The sequence below is a fragment of the Hyperoodon ampullatus genome (assembly GCF_949752795.1).
Source record: "Hyperoodon ampullatus genome assembly, chromosome: 4".
Lineage (NCBI taxonomy): Eukaryota > Metazoa > Chordata > Mammalia > Artiodactyla > Ziphiidae > Hyperoodon > Hyperoodon ampullatus.
In genome coordinates, this window is record NC_136917.1 from 145,229,772 (window position 1) to 145,251,507 (window position 21,736).

The 21,736-nt window shown below is 39.5% G+C and overlaps 1 protein-coding gene across 2 annotated transcripts in view; it reads right to left on the bottom strand.

The window, feature by feature from the left end:
* WDR70 (WD repeat domain 70) overlaps positions 1-21,736 on the bottom strand; it is a gene marked incomplete at its 5' end in the record, with an annotated part of 295,937 nt that overhangs the window by 194,059 nt on the left and 80,142 nt on the right. For both annotated transcript variants that reach the window (XM_079703924.1, XM_079703925.1), the window contains one exon: positions 14,179-14,332. In XM_079703924.1, coding sequence (XP_079560050.1) covers positions 14,179-14,332 — 154 coding nt within the window. The remainder of the gene's footprint in view (positions 1-14,178; positions 14,333-21,736) is intronic.

Consider the following 21,736-nt stretch of genomic DNA (forward strand, 5'->3'; position numbering starts at 1 on the left):
TTAGTAATTGGTAAATCTGAAAAAGGGGTATAAAGAAGCTGTGTACTGATTTTACAACTTTTCTGTAAATTTGAAATTACATGAAAATAAATACTTTAAAAAATATATTCTGGCTGCTCTGTGAAGAAAAGTCTGCTGCAAAAACAAAAGAGGAATTAAGAGGGTCAACTGGGAAGATATTGATGTGGTTCATGTGAAAATTGACAGTGGCCTGGACTAGGGAACAGCAAGAAAGTGTTCAGAAGTGAGAAGATTTGGGATACATTTTAAAGACAGAGACAATAGGATTCCCTAAAGAATTGGATCTGGGCTATAATAACAGATGAAGCCAATGCCTGTGATCTGAGCAGCTGTGTGAATGGGGTGACTGTATAAATACATGTCATTCTTTCTGGCCATGGAGAACATGAACCTCATTCTGTGTTTAGGGAATTCACCCCAAAAATGACTCTTCATAGAAGACAGAGGCTACCTCTCATAGAGAAGCAAAAAGTCAGATGCCAACTTTGCCAGCCTCCCTTACAGATACGACACAGGAAATGCAATTGAGCTCCAGCCACAACATTCATTTTGAGCTGTGACTCAAAGACAATGAGGATATCCTCTTTCTATCTCAGTCCATTCAGGCTGTTACAACAAAAATACCATAAACTGAGTGGCTTATAAACAACAAACATTTATTTCTCATAGTGCTGGAGGCTGGGAAGTTCAAGATCAAGGCAGTTTTAGTGTCCGAACTTCCTAATTCACAGATGTGGTCTTTCTGCTCTAACTTCACATGGTGAAGGGGAAAGAGAAGTTTCTCTGTCCACTTTCATAAGGGCACTAAACCCATTCATGAGAGTCCTGCCTTCATGACCTAATCACCACCTAAAGGCACCACCTCCTAGTAACATCACGTTGGGGTTAGGATTTCAACATATGAACTTGGGGGAGACACAACATTCAGACCTGAGGACTCTCCTTAAGGACAGCAGTACTGCATCTCCTGCAGGACAGAGTTCCCTGATCTTCAGTAGCAGTGGTACAAGCTGTGACATTCAATGTCTGGCAGTGACCATCACGATTTTATCAGCAAACCAGGTTTGTAGCATGGTTTGGGGGCATTGTTCCTGCATTTCACATCAAGTGTCATTCACCCCTTCCAGCATTCTCATTACACATAAATCAAGGAGAGTAAGCTTCTGCTGCAAGAACAGGTACTGAAATCCTCGCTCATATTTTTTATCAGGGAACTGCAGTGAATTAAAATATATTTTGCAGGAGGTTCCAGTTTCACTCCAGGTGGAATATACACATTCCATCCTATCACTCCATCTGATTACAATAAGTTCTGAACAAAATTTTAAAAGTTACTGCCAGAAGACACTGAATAGTAGATAAGATCAAGCAAAAAGGATACAGAACCCAGGTCCCAAGGAGCAGTGAGGTGATGAGTTTCCTGGGGGGATGTTTTTTGCCTTCTCACTTCCCAACATAGTCTCTGGGGCAGCCCACATTGACAACTGAGAGCAAGAGCAGATAGACGGGGTTCCAAGAAAAGATTGCAATCTCCAGAGGGTAGGGGTGGTGGAGATTGGGTAGGAAGAGTGGTGAAGGACCTGGGAGACAAAGCTCTTGTGACCTGACCTACCCTATGCCAGGCAAACACAAGGAACAAAGCTGCCGGTCTCCCCTCAGTGCTGGTACCAGAAATGGAAGTAGCCTTTACAGGCCAAAGAACTACTGACTGCCTCCTTTTCACACCAGGCAAGCAGTGGCTCTGAGGTGGCACTTCTCATCCTCCCAACCAGCTGCAGGGGCCCTGTGAGGCGATTAGAGCAGATGACTGCCAGCAACAAAACAGTAACTGCCCTCTCCCTGGTGATAGGAGAAGCCCTTCGGGGAGGATATCTATTGGCTCTCCTGACCTTACACCAGGGAAAGGCCAGCAACAAAGAGTCAAGGCGTCTCCTCCCCTGACCCAAAAGCAGCAAGGACAGCAACCTCAATGGGGTAGAACATTTCTGATGTTCCATGCCCTCTACTAGGCCAACATTAGCAATAAAGTAAGCCTAAGCCTCCCAACCACACAGTAGCATTTGTAGGACAGAAACCTTCTGATACTCTATGCTTTACATTGGGATAATGCCAACACAGACTAGCAGCACTCTCTTTTCCCACCAACTCAAAGAAGCAGCTGCTGAGGGGTAGGTAAAACTTGATTTCCCCATCCCATTCCAGCTTTGCCCAGAGGCACACCCAGTCATCGGAACTGCTACATAGCACAAAAAGAGTAAGTCTCTGGTTTTCCAGCAAGAACACCAGAACAGAAAACTTCTGAAAACAGAGGGTAAGGGAAAAATTATGGGCTTAAGGAATAAGAAAGCTAGAGAAAAATATCATCTAAATCTGTACAAAAAGTCCTGAGCTCACTCCTGAGGTACATATATGTAAAATCTGTCAGAATCAACTGAAGGAAAGCACTGAGATCTCAAGATGGTGCAGACTACGATCAAGGTTCCACACAGACTCCTGGGTAACACACACATGAGACAAACCAGAATAGCATACAAAGGCATAAAGGCTTTGGAAATTAAATCAATACTGGAAGTAAAAACAGCTCACAGAAGTCAGGTCAAGATATATAGTCTAAAACTAATCAGACTGACTGTCAGCTTAAAAGAAACCACATATTCACAAAAGGAAGAAAACCTCTAGCATTCTCCAGAAGTTTTAGACAGGAGTCAGAATCTCATAACACAGTATTCAAAGTGTCAAGGATACAATCCAAAATTTAACATACAAAGAACCAGGAAAATCTAATCAGCTCTCAAGAAATAAGACAAAAGATGCCAACCACAAAATGACCCAAATGTTAGAATTCTCAGAAAATTACTTTAAATCAGTGTTTACAATCATGATACAAAAAGGGAAAGCAAATACTTTTGAAACAAATGCAAAGATAGACATGCTCAGCAAAGAAAAACAGACTAATTTTTTAAAATGGTTGTACTGAAAAATACAATAATGGAAATTAAAAATTCACTGGAGGGGCCCAATAGTAGAATGGAAACGTCAGAGGACAGTCAGTGAACTTGAAGACAGGTCAATAGAAATAATTCAATCTAAACCATAGGAAGAAAAAAGAATAGGGAAAAAATGAGCAGAGACAATAATATTAGACAATATCAAAAGATTTAGTATTCATGTTATATAAGATTCAGAAAGAGGAGATAGGTGCAAAAATTTTTTGAAGAAATAATGGCTAAAAATTTCCCCAAAGTGGTGAAAAATGTAAACTTACAGATCTAAGAACCTCAGTGAATGCCAAACAAAATGAACTGAAAACAAAAAACAAACTAATGAAAGCCAGAAGACAGTGGAACAACACTTTTAAAGTACTGAGAGAAAAATACTGTCAAGTTAACTGTACAGAAAATGTACTTCAGAAGTGAAGTTGAAATACAGACACTCTAAGATGAAAGAAAACTAAGAGAACTAATTCACATGGAAAATAAAAGGATAACAAAAAATTTCAAGAATCATTTTATTATTTCAAGAATATTTATTATTATTTTATTCTTATTATTTTATTATTTCAAAAAATATTAATTTAAGAATAATCATGAGGGGCTTCCCTGGTGGCGCAGTGGTTGAGAGTCCGCCTGCCAATGCAGGGGACGCGGGTTCGTGCCCCGGTCCGGGAGGATCCCACATGCCGCGGAGCGGCTGGGCCCGTGAGCCATGGCCGCTGAGCCTGCGCGTCCGGAGCCTGTGCTCCGCAACGGAAGAGGCCACGGCAGCGAGAGGCCCGCGTACCGAAAAAAAAAAAAAAAAAAGAATAATCATGAGGCCCTTCCTGGTGGCGCAGTGGTTAAGAATCCTCCTGCCAACGCAGGGGACACGGGTTCAAGCCCTGGTCCGGGAAGATCCCACATGCCACAAAGCAACTAAGCCCATGTGCCACAACTACTGAGCCTGTGCTCTAGAGCTCGCGAGCCACAACTACTGAGCCCACGTGCCACAACTACTGAAGCTCACGTGCCTAGAGTCCGTGTTCTGCAATCAGAGAAGCCACTGCAATGAGAAGCCCGTGCACCACAATGAAGAGTAGCCCCCCACTTGCTACAACTAGAGAAAGCCTGCACACAGCAATGAAGACCCAATGCAGACAAAAATAAATAAATTAATTTTAAAAAATAATCATGAAAAGGAACAAAGTTGAAGGATTCACACTTTCCAATTGCAAAATTATCTACATGTCAATGTTAATAGCAGCTTTATTCATAAAGCTTTGTAGGTAAAACATGTTTTGCCAATGGAACAGATGTACAGTGAGAGGGAAAGGGGGAAGTAAAGAAGACGTTTCAAGAAGGAGAGAATAATCAACTGTGTCAAACACTGCTGAGTTACAGTATTATGAGAACTGACCACCAGATATGAATGGCATGATGGGTGGGCGCCATGAACAGATAAGTGAGTTAGGTTCCCCTCAATTCTGTGCACCTGAGGTATTAAAAGATAGTAATTAAACTGGCTCATAGAGTAAAATCACAGGACTGTCAGGGATCCCATTAAGCTCTTTCCAAAATAGAAATTTGCCAGTCTTTGCTTATTTAAGAAAGAACAAAGAATTTCTAATACCAAGCAGTAAATAGGTACCTGATCTAGTTTCACCCCATTAAATATCTGCCTCTGGGAAAACAGCTCATGATTTGCAACAGAAGGAACACCCCAATAACCCCAAGATATGCCCTACCTTCAAGGACTTAGATCCTAAACTGCCTTGGCTTCCTCAATCTTGCACACTACTCCACACCTTCATTCTCCCGCTCTGCTTAGCTCAGCTCCACCTCCACTGACATCTCCGCCTGGCCTCTTAATCTAATGTGGAGCCTGCTTACCTCCCAGTCAGTTCCTAGTTTACCATCTTCCTCTCCCACTCCCAGACTCAGGGATTCACCCATTCTCAGCACAATGGGTGCTGCTCAGTCCAGTTCTTAGAATCCCACTTCCTATGCTTTGACATAACAACAACCCCAAAACTGGCCCAGCCCATACAGGTCTGGAAGGCAGGCTCCAGAAAACAGGTCTTCTATTGATATTTGTTGATTAGAGGTGAAATAGCATCTTGAAATATAAAGGATAGTTCTAAGAGGATCAAAAGAAGATGATCCCTATTACATAGAACACTATGATAAAATGTGGTCACCTTAGTTGTTGAATACACAGAATATGAACACAAATAGTAAGTTAAACTGAAGAAATCTAAAAGACTATGAATCTTGTTTCTTGTTTGTAAAGACAAGAGTATGACAAAGGCAATGGGAATGTTAAGTACCCTTGTGTTAAAACAGTGACGAAAATTAATCATAACAAAAAATGAAGTTCAACTAAGGATTCTTAAATGGAACTAAACAGATTCAGTACCACGGCTAACATTAGTGGAAAATTTTTTAAAGTGACACCTATTAAAGAAGAGTCAGTGACTAAAACACTTTTTCATCAAATAAACTAGGTTTTCTCTCTTTCTCCTTTATCTAAACATAGGCAGGCACCCCTGGAAAAAAAAATTTTTTTCCCTCCTTTATTTAACAGCCTTAACTGGAAAGAGCCTAGTAGAAAGAATGAAACATCTATTTGTTTCTCATAATATGCTAAACTTTGCATACAGAGAGGACATTATCAAACCGTGATGACTATTGGTTTCCTCTAACACACACGCGGGCGCACACACACACACACACAGAGGTATGCTGATCAACACCTGTCAGTCCATACCCTTGTGGCAGCCTCATGACAAAAGCTGTAAAATAGCTGCCTCGCCGCAGCACCATTTGTAGTCACTGAATGAAGTGAGGCTCTGTGACCCACAAAAATGAAAGTACCCATGTCTTTGGCATGGTGAGCTAACTAACAGAAGCAACTCCTATGAAGAGATGAAGTGCATCAGGGAATATACCCTGAGCCTTAATCCAAAAGTTCTTCTTAACCAAAGTCTATTCATGGGCTTTCAGTAATCACCAAACTCCCTGAAGTTGCCAGCAAGATTTTGTGTCTGTATATTTTGCTGGAGAAAACGTTCATAGCTTGATTTTGGGAGGTAGCAAACTTCTTCTCTAATGGACTACATAGTAACTATTTTAGGCTTTCTGGGCCACATGGTCATTGAGACAACTACCCAAATTCTACCACTGTAAGCACAAAAGCAGTCATAGACAATAGTAAATGAATGGGCGTGGCTGTGTTTCAGTAAAACTTTTATTTACAAAAAACAGGTTGCAGGCTGAATTTGGACCACAGGCTATAGCCTGCTGACCGCTGTTGTAATCCATCACACTCTTAGTCATTTACTTCTAGGAATCAAGGACTCTGAAGTCCAAATCTTTCTAATTCCTGAGCAATTTTAAAATCCATTTGAAGATATCAAAGAGATCGATTCATTCTTCTTTGATCTACTCAACTCCAATGACCTCTTCTAAGATATTTCAGCAGCCCCAACTATGGCTAACTCTGTCCACAGATGATTCCTTTTCTGAAATCAAGAACTTTCTTTTCAACATCCTAAATTTCAACCAATCACTCAGCATAAACCTGAGTGTCCTTTTATAATGCACAACTTTTATTATGGAATAACCCCCTCCTCATCATCATTGTACTCCATTCAAACACCTCGGGCTAATGAATAGACTCAGGGATATCATACGAATATGCCGAATGACTATCTACAAATTTAGATTTAGTGGCCATTAATGCTCCCACAATTCTTCCAGCAATTTTCCTCTCACGCCATCAATAGCTATTCTAAGCCTTCACTGTCCTACATAAGGCCTCATCCCAACACCTCCTAACACAAAACTAGGAAATGACCCTGTGACTACACGGTGATACCTTCAACTGCCTATCTAAGGCTCACCACCTATAAACGTACCTGCACGTGAGCGCATCCTTATCCCTCCATTCCCAGTGTAAATAAATTCCCTCTTCCCACTCAAAGCTAATTCCTGCTCTTATGTTTGATCTCTGTCACTACCACCTCCTCAGGGACTTTCATAATTACTTAGTCTGTTTGGTACTTGCAGAACCGTGTTAGTTTTCTATTGCTGTGTAATAAATTACCACAAACTTAGGGGTTTAAAACAACTCCAATTTATTAGCTAACAGTTTTGGGAGTTAGAAGTCCAGTCACAATCCAGAAGTCTGAATTTTCTGCTCAGGGTCTCATAGACTAAAATCAGGATGTCGGTAGGGCTTCCTTCTGGAGGCTCTGGGGAAGCATTTGTTTCCAAGTTCATTCAGGTTGCTGGCTGGCAGAATCCAACTTCCTGTGGATGCAGGACTAAGATGCCTATTTCATTGTATCTGTCAGCTAGAGGCTGCTCTCAGCATCTAGAGGCTGTGTCCTTGCCACATGGATTCCTTCACCTTCAAAGCCAGCAAATGAAAACCTTTCTTTTGTTGAATCTGAATTAGGCAAAGACATGCCCCAAAATCTTTGCAAAAACAATCTCTTCTTGACATATACACACTACCATATATAAAATAGATAACTAATAAGGACCTACTATATAACACAGGGAACTCTACTCAATACTCTGTAATGGCCTATATGGGAAAAGAATCTAAAAAAGAGTGGATATATGTATATGTGCAACTGATTCATTTTGTTGTACACCTGAAACTAACACATTGTAAGTCAACTATACTCCAATAAAAATTAAAAAAAAAAAGAATAAGGGAAAAAGAAATCCCTTCTCTAACCATAGCCCTTGCTGAAATGGCTAAGAAATAACCTCCTTAAGCTTCCTAGAGGTCAACTGGTTTGTTTGAGAAAATCTGTGAGGCACATGCTTCATTTCTTGAAAGAGTCTTTAGTGTGACTGAATATTCTGACCTTTTGATCTTTCTGAGGTTTTAGCAAAAGGTTATATAGCCACACTTTCAGAAGCAATTTCTTCATTTTAACATTCTTTGCCATCTGGATAGGTTCAAAATTAACTAAATCATCTAGTACTCATTCCTTTTTAACAAGACTTCTCTCAGTTTACCTTTTTTCTCTCATATTTTATTATAAGTAGCAAGAAGAAACCAGGCAGTACTTTCAACATTTTGCTTGGAAATCTCCTTGGCTATAGCTATGCACCCAACTTCATCACTCAGGTTCTGCTTGCATCTTCAAAGCCTTGAACAGAGAATCCCCCTTGAGTCAAACCCCTCGAATTTTAAAATCCTTTTTTGCCAGGAAGAGCCCAACCCCTTTTAAGGGCTCATCTGATTAGGCAGGATGCACTGAAGATAATCTTCCTTTCTTTTTTTTTTTTGCGGTACGCGGGCCTCTCACTGTTGTGGCCTCTCCCGTTGCGGAGCACAGGCTACGGACGCGCAGGCTCAGTGGCCATGGCTCACGGGCCCAGCCGCTCCGCGGCATGTGGGATCTTCCCGGACCAGGGCACGAACCCGTGTCCCCTGCATCGGCAGGTGGACTCTCAACCACTGCGTCACCAGGGAAGCCCTAATCTTCCTTTCTTAAAGACAACTGTGCCAGACAATATAACCTCATCACAGAAGTATCTCATCATAGTCATTGGTCACATTCACACTCAAGGGGAGGGGCAGGGAATCTTGGGTGCCTTCTTAGAATTCTTCCTTCAAGGACTGTGTGTGTAGCAATTCTGAAATTACTTTCTATGGACTATACCATTGAAGAAATGAGAAAATATACTGGTGATGCTGGAGGCCAAGTTTCTCACTGGAGAAGTGAAATACAAATATGGAATGGGGAAAGGCTAGGAAGTTGGATTAGAATTGGATATATCAGGATGAACTCATGATTTTTTAATATATTTTGTTTATTTTTTGATTGGTTGGTTTATCCTCCCAGCCCCAGCTCTGTCTTCTGAAATAGTCTAGAAGCATTAACACCTCAGCAGCAATGAACATATCCAGTGCCCAGATGTTGATTTGTAAATAGAATTCCCTATTCAAAAGAGCCATGGAATGCTAGAGAAATCAGAACAGAAAAGTACAAGGTGAGCCAGGAACTTTTGTTGTGCCAGAATGTAAGAAAGTACCCCCCAAATGATGGGGATATGTCAAAAGGATAGAAACCAGTGTTATGGAGTTTCTATTAGATAAAAAGCTCTGGAAATATTCAGAAACTGCAAAGAAACACAATGTACTTTAAATCACTGCATTTTTTAGAGTTTATATTTGCAGTTAAAACCATCAGTTACAAATGCTTAAGGAAATAAAAATATACCTAGAACTCACAGTTTACAATATTTTACTCCTAAGAAACAATATTTACCATTAAAAGGACATGACTAAAATATTTCTTCTCCAAATAGTAAGGGCAATTTTCTCGAGTGGCTGGATATCAGAATAACTACATGTACTATTCAAATATAAATACAGCATTTGAAAATACCTTTTTCCCAGAATTCCTTATAAAGCTTCTGATCTCCATAATTAAAGTACACTCACAGAGAGATGGCCCACTAAAATATTCAAGAATTCTGGTGTCCCCTGAGCCTGTCCCCTCCCACTTTAGCCAAGTAATTATGAAATAAACGGCACAGAACTGTTTTAATGTTGAAAAAGAAAAAGGCTGAAGGCAAAGTATATGTCTAAGAGTTTAAAGTAATAGAGAAAAACACTCTCTGGGACTTCCCTGGGGGTCCAGTGGTTAAGACTCTGCCCTTCCACTGCAGGGGGCGCAGGTTTGATCCGTGGTAGAGAACTAAGATCTCACATGCCACAGGGCGCGGTCAAAAAAAAAAAGAACAGAAAAAAAAGAAAAACACTCTCTGATTGGAAGTAATGTACTAACATTCTCATTTAGAATAAATAAGTTTTAGATGACAATATAACTACAGTTTTTAAAGCATGCTTTTGAATGGTTTAAGGGTTGATTCCTGTTTATCCTTGTCCTACTTTCCTAATGACTTAAACCTGAAGAAGTAAGGTCCCATTTTCCCAGATAATATAACCAATAAATCCCATGAACCCCAGATCAGTGACCTTCATATTCTAAAGACACAGCAGAACCTGATTTTCAAAGGATATCTTATAGAGAACTCCAACAGTTCTCCAATAAAACAGACAAAATTGGAACTTCTCTGGCTGAAGGAGGAGGCCTGCTGCCCCTCACTCACACTCTAAGGCCTCTCATTCCACCCCACTACAGGCCCTGAGGCACTGGCGTACAATCCCAAGACTGCAGAACATGTAAAATGTGGCTCCAAACAATAAATGATGTAAAGGTTCTGGTGTGATCAGAAAAAAATCTTTTTCAGATGCATAAAGGAAAAAATACAGAAATTGACATCTTAATGGTGATTATATTTGGGTAGTAAAATTATGAGTATTTTTTCTTTTTTTCTTTTCCAAATTTTTAACAATCAATAAGAATTACTGTTAGAAACCCAATAAATTATTTTTTAAAGGTATAAATATAAATACTCTCCCTGTAATGCATTGTGTTGCAGTATGTAACAGAAAAAAAAAATTCCGTACCACTATAGGTACACATTAAAAAGAAATATACACATACACACAAAGACACAAAGATTAGAGATAAAAATCTAACGATATAACAATTTAATAATCTAATTAGAAAGGCCTGTTTATGTTTGAAGTACATAATATTTTATCATAATAGATCAGATATATTTAATAGTTTCCTTTAATGTCCTACTTGTTGAATTTTCCAGTAAAGCCACAAGTTAATAATTACTCTTGGAATCAGAAAAGAAGCTTAGAAATTAAGAAAAAGTGTCCCATGAAATCTGCTTCTTTCAAATAATAATTCTTGCATTTCTAAAACCCATCACTCAAGCCAAAGACTACAATTAAGTTACAAGTAATGTTCCCTAAACAAATAGTTAATTATATTTGCTTCTGGAAAATGGAGAGAGTAAATATTAACCATGATTTTGAAATCAAAGTAGAGATGATATTAGACAAGATTGGGAGAGTTCTAATATTTAGTTACAATCTATACAGTTGTTTTTTGCATATTGGTAATTAACTTAATATTTTAATTTCCTACATTTCTACATAGATTTGTTTATCCACCCTCGTCCCACTTTCCCAATAATCTTACTATATGTAATATATATATATATATTTCTGAAATAAATATATATATATATTTCTGAAACTGCAGAAACAGCCAGATACAGAACCAACCAGATTTCTTTCTTCTTGAAATTTTCTTGGCTAAAACCTAAATCCACAAAGTCTTAGTCTTTTTATAATGTAAGAAGCCCTGAGCGGCTGAAATCATTAAGAGCTTAGAAACTGGCAAAAACTTCTCTTCTTCATATTATTTAAGCAAAATTGTCTATGGTAACCATAAACTAAAAAAGAATAAGTTCAGTAAGAGCTTTTAAAGCTTTCCTTTCCACAAACCCATTGTTTAAATAAAGTTTTAGATTCCCAAAAGCTTCAAATAAAACAGATAAAAACAGAACTATTTGAGTTTAAGATAGGGAGATTGATCTGGAGCCCTATCTGCTTTATTTCCTTATCACCATCACCCTCAAAACAACATCTTTGGTGGAATCCTTAGGGCAATGACTTTAAGATGAGGAGAGAGAAACTCTAGTGGAATATGTGGGGGAAAAGAAACACTATTCAAGCCACCACTACAATATAACTGCATATAGCATTACATTTAAATTATATTTGAATGCTGTCTGAATCATCTAACACACACTGGACACTCAATAAACAGTCAGTAAACAAAAGGAAAGGCATGAGACTGTGATCCTCATTAGGATTAAGAGGCATTTCACTAGGCTTCAGCAGAGGGCAATTTGGAACACACTGTATTAATTTATTCCAATAGCTCAACTGGAGCACCTAAAATAGATTACAGTCAATTCTCATTATTCACAGTAGTTATGGTCTACAAAGTTCTGCAAACACTGAATTATCAAATACAGGATTAGATTACTGCAAGTCTCTGGTCACATTTTTGTCAACCAATCAATACATAACTTTGTTTTATGTATGTTTGTTTAAGGACATCTTTTATTTAACATATATAGTTGAGTCATTAACAATGAACTCACAGCCAACAGCACTATAACTTTTCCCTGAATGAACTTTATCTAACACATGTATTTTCTCTATAAGGCACATCAAAGACTTCCTTGAACTTAGGTAACACTTGACAGGACTACAGCAATTCAGTCCTGGGGGCCATTTTAAACAGCAAGATCACCAACCAAAAGCACAAAAATAAGAAAAGTGTAGCACTAAATAGACCTCCAAAAGGACACTTGATTACAGCATGAGAACTGAAACAAGAAGGTGGAGCATCGCCTTGATCAAATGCTTTTTTGCCACTCTGCCAGATGCATGTCTGAAAATTACCATGAAAGGGCTGTGAGTATTGATTTTGGGGTTACAAAAAAGTTTTAGCGGGCTTCCCTGGTGGCGCAGCGGTTGAGAGTCCACCTGCCAATGCAGGGGACACAGGTTCGTGTCCCGTTCCGGGAAGATCCCACATGCCGCGGAGCGGCTAGGCCCGTGAGCCATGGCCACTGAGCCTGCGCGTCTGGAGCCTGTGCTCCACAACGGGAGAGGCCACAACAGTGAGAGGCCTGCATACCACAAAAAAAAAAAGAAAAAAAAAAAAGAAATTAAAAAAAGTTTTAGCAAGTAGGTGAGCTTGCAAATACAGAAATCACAAATAATGAGGATCCAGTGTATTTTCTTAAACAATCAAATCTCATGTAAGATGTTGACTTAGGCACAACTCAAAGGTACTAGAAGAAGGTACTAGAGAGGAGGGGAAGAGAGACTGAAAATCAGAATTCAAATGAAGGCTCAAAATTCTACATCAGCCATATGCACTGACACTTTAACATATCTTTAAATTGTTTTTATTGATGTATAGGAGAGATTTACTTAGAGAAATATTACAACATATAAAAACTACATAAAGTCTTAATTTCCACTCATACAGTGGTAGACTTGATATAATGCATAAGAAAAACCTTTTAAAATCCAGAATGCACAAAGTGCTGCACAGTGTGGTCACTAAATTAAAAATTGCATTATTGTTCCCAATCCATCATCCCTCCCTGTATCCACAACCTCTGACATGTGGTACTACAGTTCCTCTCACTAGAGACCAGATGTTATTCATGGTCACGTGATTTGCTTTGGTCAGTGGAATGTTCGTGGACATGATATGAGCAATGGCTTGAAATATGCTTTCAGAGTTGGAGTTTCCTTCTTGTATTTCTGCCATCACTATAAGAAAAACATGCCCTCAGGTGGTCTGTTGGTACAAGGAGGAACAGAGTCACACGGAACAAGCCTACACTCTATCTGCAGCTTGGAGCCAAGCCCAGGCAAGAGCAGCCAACCCATATATATGTTAGCAATTATAAATAAGCCATTAAATTTCATAGCATTATTGGGAGTACAGTTAATTGATATTTAATATACATTAATTTAAAAATATCATTATACCACTAAAATCCTTTACATAAAAAGATTGATGGGACCCTCTTTCATTCTTGTTCTAAAGCCTAGTACATAGTAGGTTTGTGGTAGACTGTATTTCACAAGATGGCTGCATTCATATCTCCCAACCCCCATGATACTTTACAATGTGATCTTGCCATTCACCCACCAAACGGTGAAGTCTATCTCCTCTCTTCCCGAATTTGGGCTGGTCCTATGATGCTGTGTAAGACTCAACACCAGACCTTAAGGAATCTGAAGTTCCAATGTTCATCCTTCATGGAACCTAGTCACCAAGCGGCAAGTCAAACCACACTAAGTGTCTACCACACTGTGAGAAAGCCCAAACTAGACACGTGGAAGGAGAAAGGGGGCAGGGTTGGAGGGAGAGAACGTGTGTGTGTGTGTGTATGAGAGAGAGAGAGAGAGAGAGAGAAGGGGCAGGGAAAGAGGAAGAGAGAAAGAAATGCCCCTGGTGAGAGCACCAGCTGTAAACCATCAGAGTGAGGCCATTTTGGACTTTACAACTATCCTAGTGCCCCAGCGGACACTATGAAGCAGAAGAACTTCCTGGTCAATGCACAAAATTGCAAGAAATAATAAATTATTTTTAAGACATTAACTTTTGGGGTAAATTATGGCAGCACCAACAAGTTGTTAGTAAATGTGTACTGAATTAATTAAATTCACTAAAATACTCTGTGTCATACTTACCTTGGTGTTGGCCATATCTACAATATACTGGTCTCCCTTTATACACTCCATTACTTCAAAACCATCTCTGTCAATCACTTTGGCCTGAGAGCTTCCAGATACAACAAGAATCATGTCTCCTGTGTTACTGTACTGTAATGACTTGATCTGATGGCTATGGGAAAAAAAAAAAGACAATCTGGTAAGACACTGAGCATGTTTATACTTCCACTTATTAAGCACTGTCAGAAAAACAGTCACACAACTCCACAAATTGTTAATTCTACAAAATCAGGAACATCAACCTCAAATGGGCCCTCAACACCAGTGCCTACCCTGTTAAGCTCTCCTCCCACTCTCCATAGCAATCTATTAAAATCTTCTCTACTCGCCTTAAATCTTCAACCCAAACTACTCCTCCTCTGTAGCTGTTGATTCTTCCTGCTCTTTCCCAGAAGAAACATATAAGAACTGCCTCAACCTCCTCTGATTACTGTTATAAATGCATCTGCTTCTGAACACCTCTCTTGCTTCTTCCTTTTGATTACAACAGTGAAAATGAACCTCTTCCTGCCCCAGGCATATCTACTACCTATATTCTGGATCCCACCCCTTTCCAGTCTCCTCAGTAACTTCTGACTACTCTCCCTCTCTGTCCTCCCCTTCACAGCTAAGCTATCTAAACAAGTTTTCATCTCCCTCCTTATTTCTCTAGCACTGTAGTATCCTTTCCACCCTCACCACCCCACTGGAAGTGATCTTGTCATGTGGCTGTAGTGAATGCTACGGAGTGCCACCCGGATCGATCCTTTCAGGACTGAAGTACTCATTCCCCCAAGCTTCCAGGATTTGGCCTGCTGGTGGCTTAAAACTAAACTAAACCCTCAGGAATTTCCTTGAATCGCAGAGAACTCCCTCATCCAAGGTTATGTTACCATCCCAAAGCATCCCACAGTCAATGACTGGTCAATGTGCAGTAAAATGGTCCAGCCCTCTGTTTCAATCGGGAATATCTCAGAAGGGTTATTCCAGCTTCAGACCTCCCTGTGGGAATCAGCTGAGGCTGCTGTTGCAACTACCTGGCAATTCAGTTCCTCCATCTTCCTAATGCTGTTTCCCTGCACCTTCTCTCCTAGGGGTTGATCCCAGAAGCACTCCTCAACAAACCTCCTACATGCAAATCCTGAAGCTTCAAAATGTTTTGGGGGAACCTAACCTGAGAGCCTTGGTAGCAAAAGTAGACCTATGAAGTCCACTCCAGTGGTGTCAGTCACTGACTGGTTAGCAATGAGGACCCCATCACTGGTGGTACATAGTCCCTGATAAGCTGCAGCAGCGCAAATGCAACTGCTAAAACTGTTGGTCAAAGGGAAGGCACTGGCTGGTGCAATACTTCAGGCATTTGAGAGGTACAGGAAAGGAAGTAATTGAAAGGACTATGGAACTGGGTAGCTATTGCTAGGGGCAGTCGGCGCAAAAAAGAAAGACAGTGAAAGGCTGAGGATGATTAATCACCAATTAAAGACTACAGACTGAAAGTTGGAGGGCCCATTTAGCAGCATATAAAGACAGGGTTATTGCTCTCTGTCAGGTGAGTGCTATGCAGTCACTGATCCCCTAAAGCTGGTGTTTCTACTTCTATTAGGAAGGAAGACCAAAAGCAGTTGACATTCATATGTAAATCAACAGCAGCATATATTTACATGCTTGAACGAGGGCTATGTTAATTTTCTAGTCCATTGTCTTAAAATAGTCCCAAGGGACCTGGACAATCCAAAGAAATTCATGCTGGTCCATGATCTCCATGACAGCATGTTAACTATGTCAGGTAAGCAAAATGTCTAAACTACATTGGTTAGAAACACTCTCTCCAGGAGATGAGAGATAAAACCTAGAAAAGATCAGGAGACTGAGAAAAGGAGATGTGGGGAAGATCCACATAGACAGACATATAAAAGTGGACACCAAAAATGAAGCTCTCTGTATCACATGTTAACCCCAGAGAGCATCAACCTTAAAAGAGGCAATGAACAACCATGCAAAGTTAGTTGGCCAGTTCAGTTGACATTAGCTAGCTTTTGCCATCGTCCACTCCACTCTTAATGCAATAGGCTCATAAATGAAACAGTGGTGCTAGCAGGGATGAAAGTTATGCATGGGAATGACAACAGCTCTCCAAAGGTGACCTAACTATTGCTGAAGGTCCAACCCGCCAGTAACAGAAGCCTATGGTAAGACCCCCTCCCAAAATCAATAATAAGCTGATAAATATGTAAAATACATAATATGAAAGACTGTGATAACTGTGATAATTTTATCTTCTAAAAATAGAATATATACAAAACGCTAAAATTTATGGATGTCTAACTACGCCTCAGTAGAGTTATTCTTCCTGGTTGGTTATCAGATCCAAATCGGATACTTACCAATGAAACTGCCTTTATGCAGAGCCACCACTAACTAGAAACTGCTGCTCAAAATTTATAGTGACTGTTTCTCCTAAAATGCTGAAATTCTAGCTGATAGTTTTTGAAATATTTATTCTGGAAAAGGCCATTCTTAATGTACGAATTCAGAGTACTGCTTCCAATGGCAAAGATAATTCAAACAAAGATCTGAGTGAGCTCTGAGGTTAGAATGTGTGAAAATGTGAGGAATTTCACCACAATGCCCAAGATCAAAGTGTCAAGATAGATGAGAAATTGAAGCTCCCAAACGAGATGCTCATGAAAAAGGAACCTACAGAAGCAAAGGTGGGGCTACTGCCCAGGATCCTTCCTTCCTAAAAAAGAAAAGTCTCTCTGGACTCATGACATCCTTTCTGAAACACTGGAAAGGAATGAGATCCTGGGCAAGATTCTGACCAGGGTCCCAAATTTAAATTAAGTCCATAGGAGGCATCAATAATAATAAAATATAAAATTATTTGTTTGATCAAATGTGTCAGTTGTCCATCTACTGCCTCTCATTTCCAAATTCACCCTTCACTGCCTGCTGTGCAAAAATAGATTTGGGTCCTTTAAATATTTTCCCTGGGCCACATGGCATGATGTTAAGTCTGGCATGATGTTAAGTTAGAGAATGCTGGAGGGACACTGCAGGAGAAAGGGGTATTCCTCCCTGGGTCTTGTGTGCTCCTCTTGGTAGGTTCCTGCACCACACATGGCTTCTCCAGTGTCCAACTCCCACAGTTTGTGTAGCTTCTCCACTACCAGTCTCCTGAAGTGTGCACAGCAATCAGTAGCCAGCAGCACCCAGTAGATTCCACAGCACCTCCCTCAGACAGTTTTGTACCAGAGTGAACTGGTGAAAAATGTTTCTGGCAAGTTCTCCTGTCACAGCACCACAGAAGCTTCTTTATCTTTAGTGAGCCACAGCCTTGCGCTCGCAAATAAGGTCTGGATCCCAATCCTGGAAGCCTCTTCCTTAAATATTCTATCTATATGCTAGGAGTAAGGCTACTCTTCTTATCTGCTATTCCTACATTCTTTAGAGTTCACTTTACTTTTTAGGACCAAATCCCTCATTACGCCAATCCCCTGTTACAGGCAATAATTCTTTATAATAACCTTTCCCTATTCAAATTACTGTGTGATTTCTCTCTCCTCATCAGCCTCTGATATACCGTATCTCAAGCAATTAATTAGGAACTGAGAAAATTATAGGCCGTTTAGTGCAATTTTTTAACTACATGAACAAACAGATCAGATCTTTGATAATTAGTCAGTTCAGACTGCCAGACCAAAGTCTGTAAAGTAAGAATAGAATGAACCAATTAGTTCACAGGGTGTATCTTTGCTAACAGTACTCCCATTTTGGAGAAGTCTTAATTTTCTTCAATAACCATGGAAGATCAAATACTTTAAGCAATAACTTTTTTTTTTTTCTGGTGAACCATTTTCATTTCCAAAGGGAAATGAAAATCTTAAAAAACACAGCAAAATTTAAGAAGACTGGGTAGTAGCAACAGTTCAATGGCTCCATTTCTCTGGCGCTTTGCTCTACCAAATTGCTCTATTTACATTTGGAGGGAAATACAAAATCTCAGCAATCCCACACTAATATTCATCTTGCTTTTTAGCTTTACAGGAAAGCCTAACGTTTACCCTCTGTCTCATTTCACGTGCTCTCTTTGCCAACATTAAAATGAAATGTTCAGCATCAAGCTCCCCATTCCTGTCCCACTCTGCTCTTAATTCTGCTAGCCACAGAGTTAAAAGGACAGGATTAAGAGTCATTAGACACAGTACTAAGAAGAATTAAAGGGCTTGTTCAAGGGGTATAACATCTGCTCCTCAAATTCCTGCCTAAACACCTAAGATTCCGATCAAAGAGAAGAGGGCGAAAGCCAATCTGACAGTAAACTGGAGTCATGAGGAAGTGAATGTTCTCTCAGGGAGTAACTCTGACACCAGAGGAAGGCTTAATGACATTGCACAATTCTTTCTGTGAAGTTATTCATGGGGCAAGTGGGAGTATATGTGTGTAAGTGGAGGTGAGTGGGAAGGTGAAGACTGAGGATCCTTTTAAGTAGTTTTTGCTCTGCTAGCAAAACAAGCTGGGACATGCAAGACAGATAAACACAGTTGTTTGGGGCTGTCACTTGGGGCTCAGGAGCCAAGGTGTCCTGATACAGTGAAAAGCGCACCGGAATGTGAGTCAGGAGGCCAGGGATCCAAGTGCTCACTCTGCTGCTAACTAGCTATGTGACGATGAGCAAGCCCTTTGGCTTCACTAGACTCAGTCTCCCCATTTTTTTCCAAATTAGTAGATGGAACTAGATGGTAGCACTATGCAGAGATGCTCCTGAGACAGAGTTCATGTACCAGCTTTATACCTTTGCTGTGTCCTGGTTTCCTCCACTAAAAAACCCGGAGAAACAATACTTATAGGATTGGGGTGAAGATTAAAAACAATACATATCTATGTGCAGCTAGCACAGTATGTGAAATAAGTAGTTGCTATTATTACTACTTCTTTATTTCCAAGGGCTGTTTAAGATTATTTGAGGGGTATAAAATCTTGATAGCTAACTGTAATGAGTACATTTGAGTTGAATACATTGAATATTTCAAATTCATTACGAGTTAAGTTAGTATAAGTTTAGCATGTGTTTTAATTACTAACCAAAATGCTCAAGAGAAATATTCCTACACCTTTTCTGATTTTTTTATACCTACTCACATACTAAAGGTTTGGAAGCTAGTAATAACTTTACAAAATAATGTATCTGTCAAACAAAACTAAAGCCACAGAAAATTTCTATCCAGGACTAAATATTTTACTAAACCCAAATAACTCTTCCCTTCCATTAAAATGTATATTTTTGTTTATTAATGTGATAAAATTACTCTATCACTCAAGTGCAGATTATCAGCTTCATGACTTTATATGATCTCACAGACAAGTACCATGCTAAAAGACAATGAACCTAAATATCTAAACAGTACATTTTCATATCTTCTGAGGATTAGAGAAATATGATCAAGAACAGCCAACCAATAAGGATGATTAGCAAAAACCAAGTCCTTGTTCTGATTATTCCCAATAGCTTCCTTTATGATAATGTTGAGTTAGGAATAATTCAAGTCTTAATTCTAACAGCAGAACAACAGGAGCTCAGCATTTAACAATGAATAAAAGGTGTTGAGGGAGCAAATAAGGGGAGAGCCCTAGTTTGGAGAGCCTCTCTAGAAAAGCAATATTTTGGTGGTAACCTAAGCATAAAAATAAGCTAACCATGTTTGTGAGGCGGGAGCAGGTAGCAAGGGGCAGGGAAGAGCATTCTAAGCAGGAGAAAAGTACTGTGTAAAATCCCTCAGCCGTTTTGCTAGAGCATACTAAGAAAAGAGAAGAAATGGGCATGGGCCAGATCACATAGGACTTTACAAATCATAGCAAAGCATTTGAGTTTTAGTCAAAATGCATCAGGAAGGTATTAAGCGGATTTAGCATGAATAGTGGGGGAAAACAGACTGCTTCAGTACTCTAAGTGAGATTTAAGCAAGGAAGATGCTTGAGTTGAATTCTGAAGGAGGGATCTGGAAGAAACTGGAGAGGCAGGGAGAACACTTGTACGGAGTACAGGTGAGGATGGAGAGAAGGACCAAGTACTGGGGAAGGAAGGAAATGGGGACAATGAACTAACTGCAATGAAACCTTCATGTTGTGAAGTCAGACAGAAAGATGATGACAACTATAAAGGCCTTCGAAGTTTAGGAGAAGAATATAAACATAAGACTTTAGAAATTAAGGACTTGTGAAAGATCACCCAAGAATGTTAAATGCATTCAGTCAATGTAGGGGAGATCCTGAAGACAGTGCAAAAAGAATGTAAAGACAGGGTCCTTAGAACTTAAAAACAGGAAATATAATAGAAGACTTCTACAAAAAATGTGAGTTACACATTAGATTTCCCTAGTCCAAATATCAAAAGAAATAACCTGGAAAAACATAACAATAGGGGAGAAGTATCAGAATTAGAAACCGAAAGAACTGAAAGGTAAAAACTACCTAGAAATTTCTAGAACAAAAAAAACTAGAGTGATTAGAAAAATACCTCCCAAAAAAGGGTACAACAGCCTCATGTGAAAATATCCCACAATCCAAGAATTCCTAGGGCAGCACATTCTCAAAGTAGAAAGGCTGCTCTTATGGAAACATTTATCACAGTAGGCAGCTGGCAGCTAAAAAGGATGTTTAAGAGATGACACAGGGGTCAACAAAACAAAGATGCACCAACTAGTCAGAACCCTAACAAAACAGCTTCCTGGAAAACAGAATATGCATCACATAAAGAGGAAACTCCCTTGCAAGGATTACTCCCAGAAGCAGGCCCCTTGAAACTCCCTCACACCATAGTCTCCTTCCACTAGCTACAAGCTATTATCTTTAAGGAAGTGAGGAGATACAAGAAGAATCTATTCACAGCCTTTGTCACCACGCAAGGAGAGTAAAATGACAAGGAAGAGATTCTAGACTAGGGGTCAGCAAACTTTCCCTTTGTAAAGGGCCAGATAGGAAATACGTTAAGGTTTGCAGGCCATGTACAATCTTTCTCACATATTCTTCTTTGCTGTATTTTGTTTTACAATCCTTTAACATTGTAAAATCTTTAGTTCAAATGTCGTAAAAAAAAAAAACAGGCCAAGATCAACTATACTCCAATATAAAATAAAAATTTTTAAATTAAATTAAATTTAAAAATTTAAAAAACAAAAACAGACTAGGGACTAGATTTGGCCCTCTGGTTACAGTTTGCTAATCTCTGTTGTAGAACATAAAAAGATGAGGAACATAGCTGTGAATTTTTTTTTTTTTTAAGGAAAAAGAACACATATTCAGACTGTCCTTGTTTCAGTGCTAAAAATAAAATTCAAGAAAGCATATCTGTTGCTATTGTATACAATGCTGCAATAAATAAACTTTGTTCCTTGGCTATTTCCATGTGTGGATACATGTGTCAGAGAAGTTCCTTAAAGTGGGTTACTGGTCAGAGTATCTATCTGTGTTTATAATTTGTAAAATAATGCCAAATTGCCCTCCACAGAGTGGTACCAATTTACATTCCCACCAACAA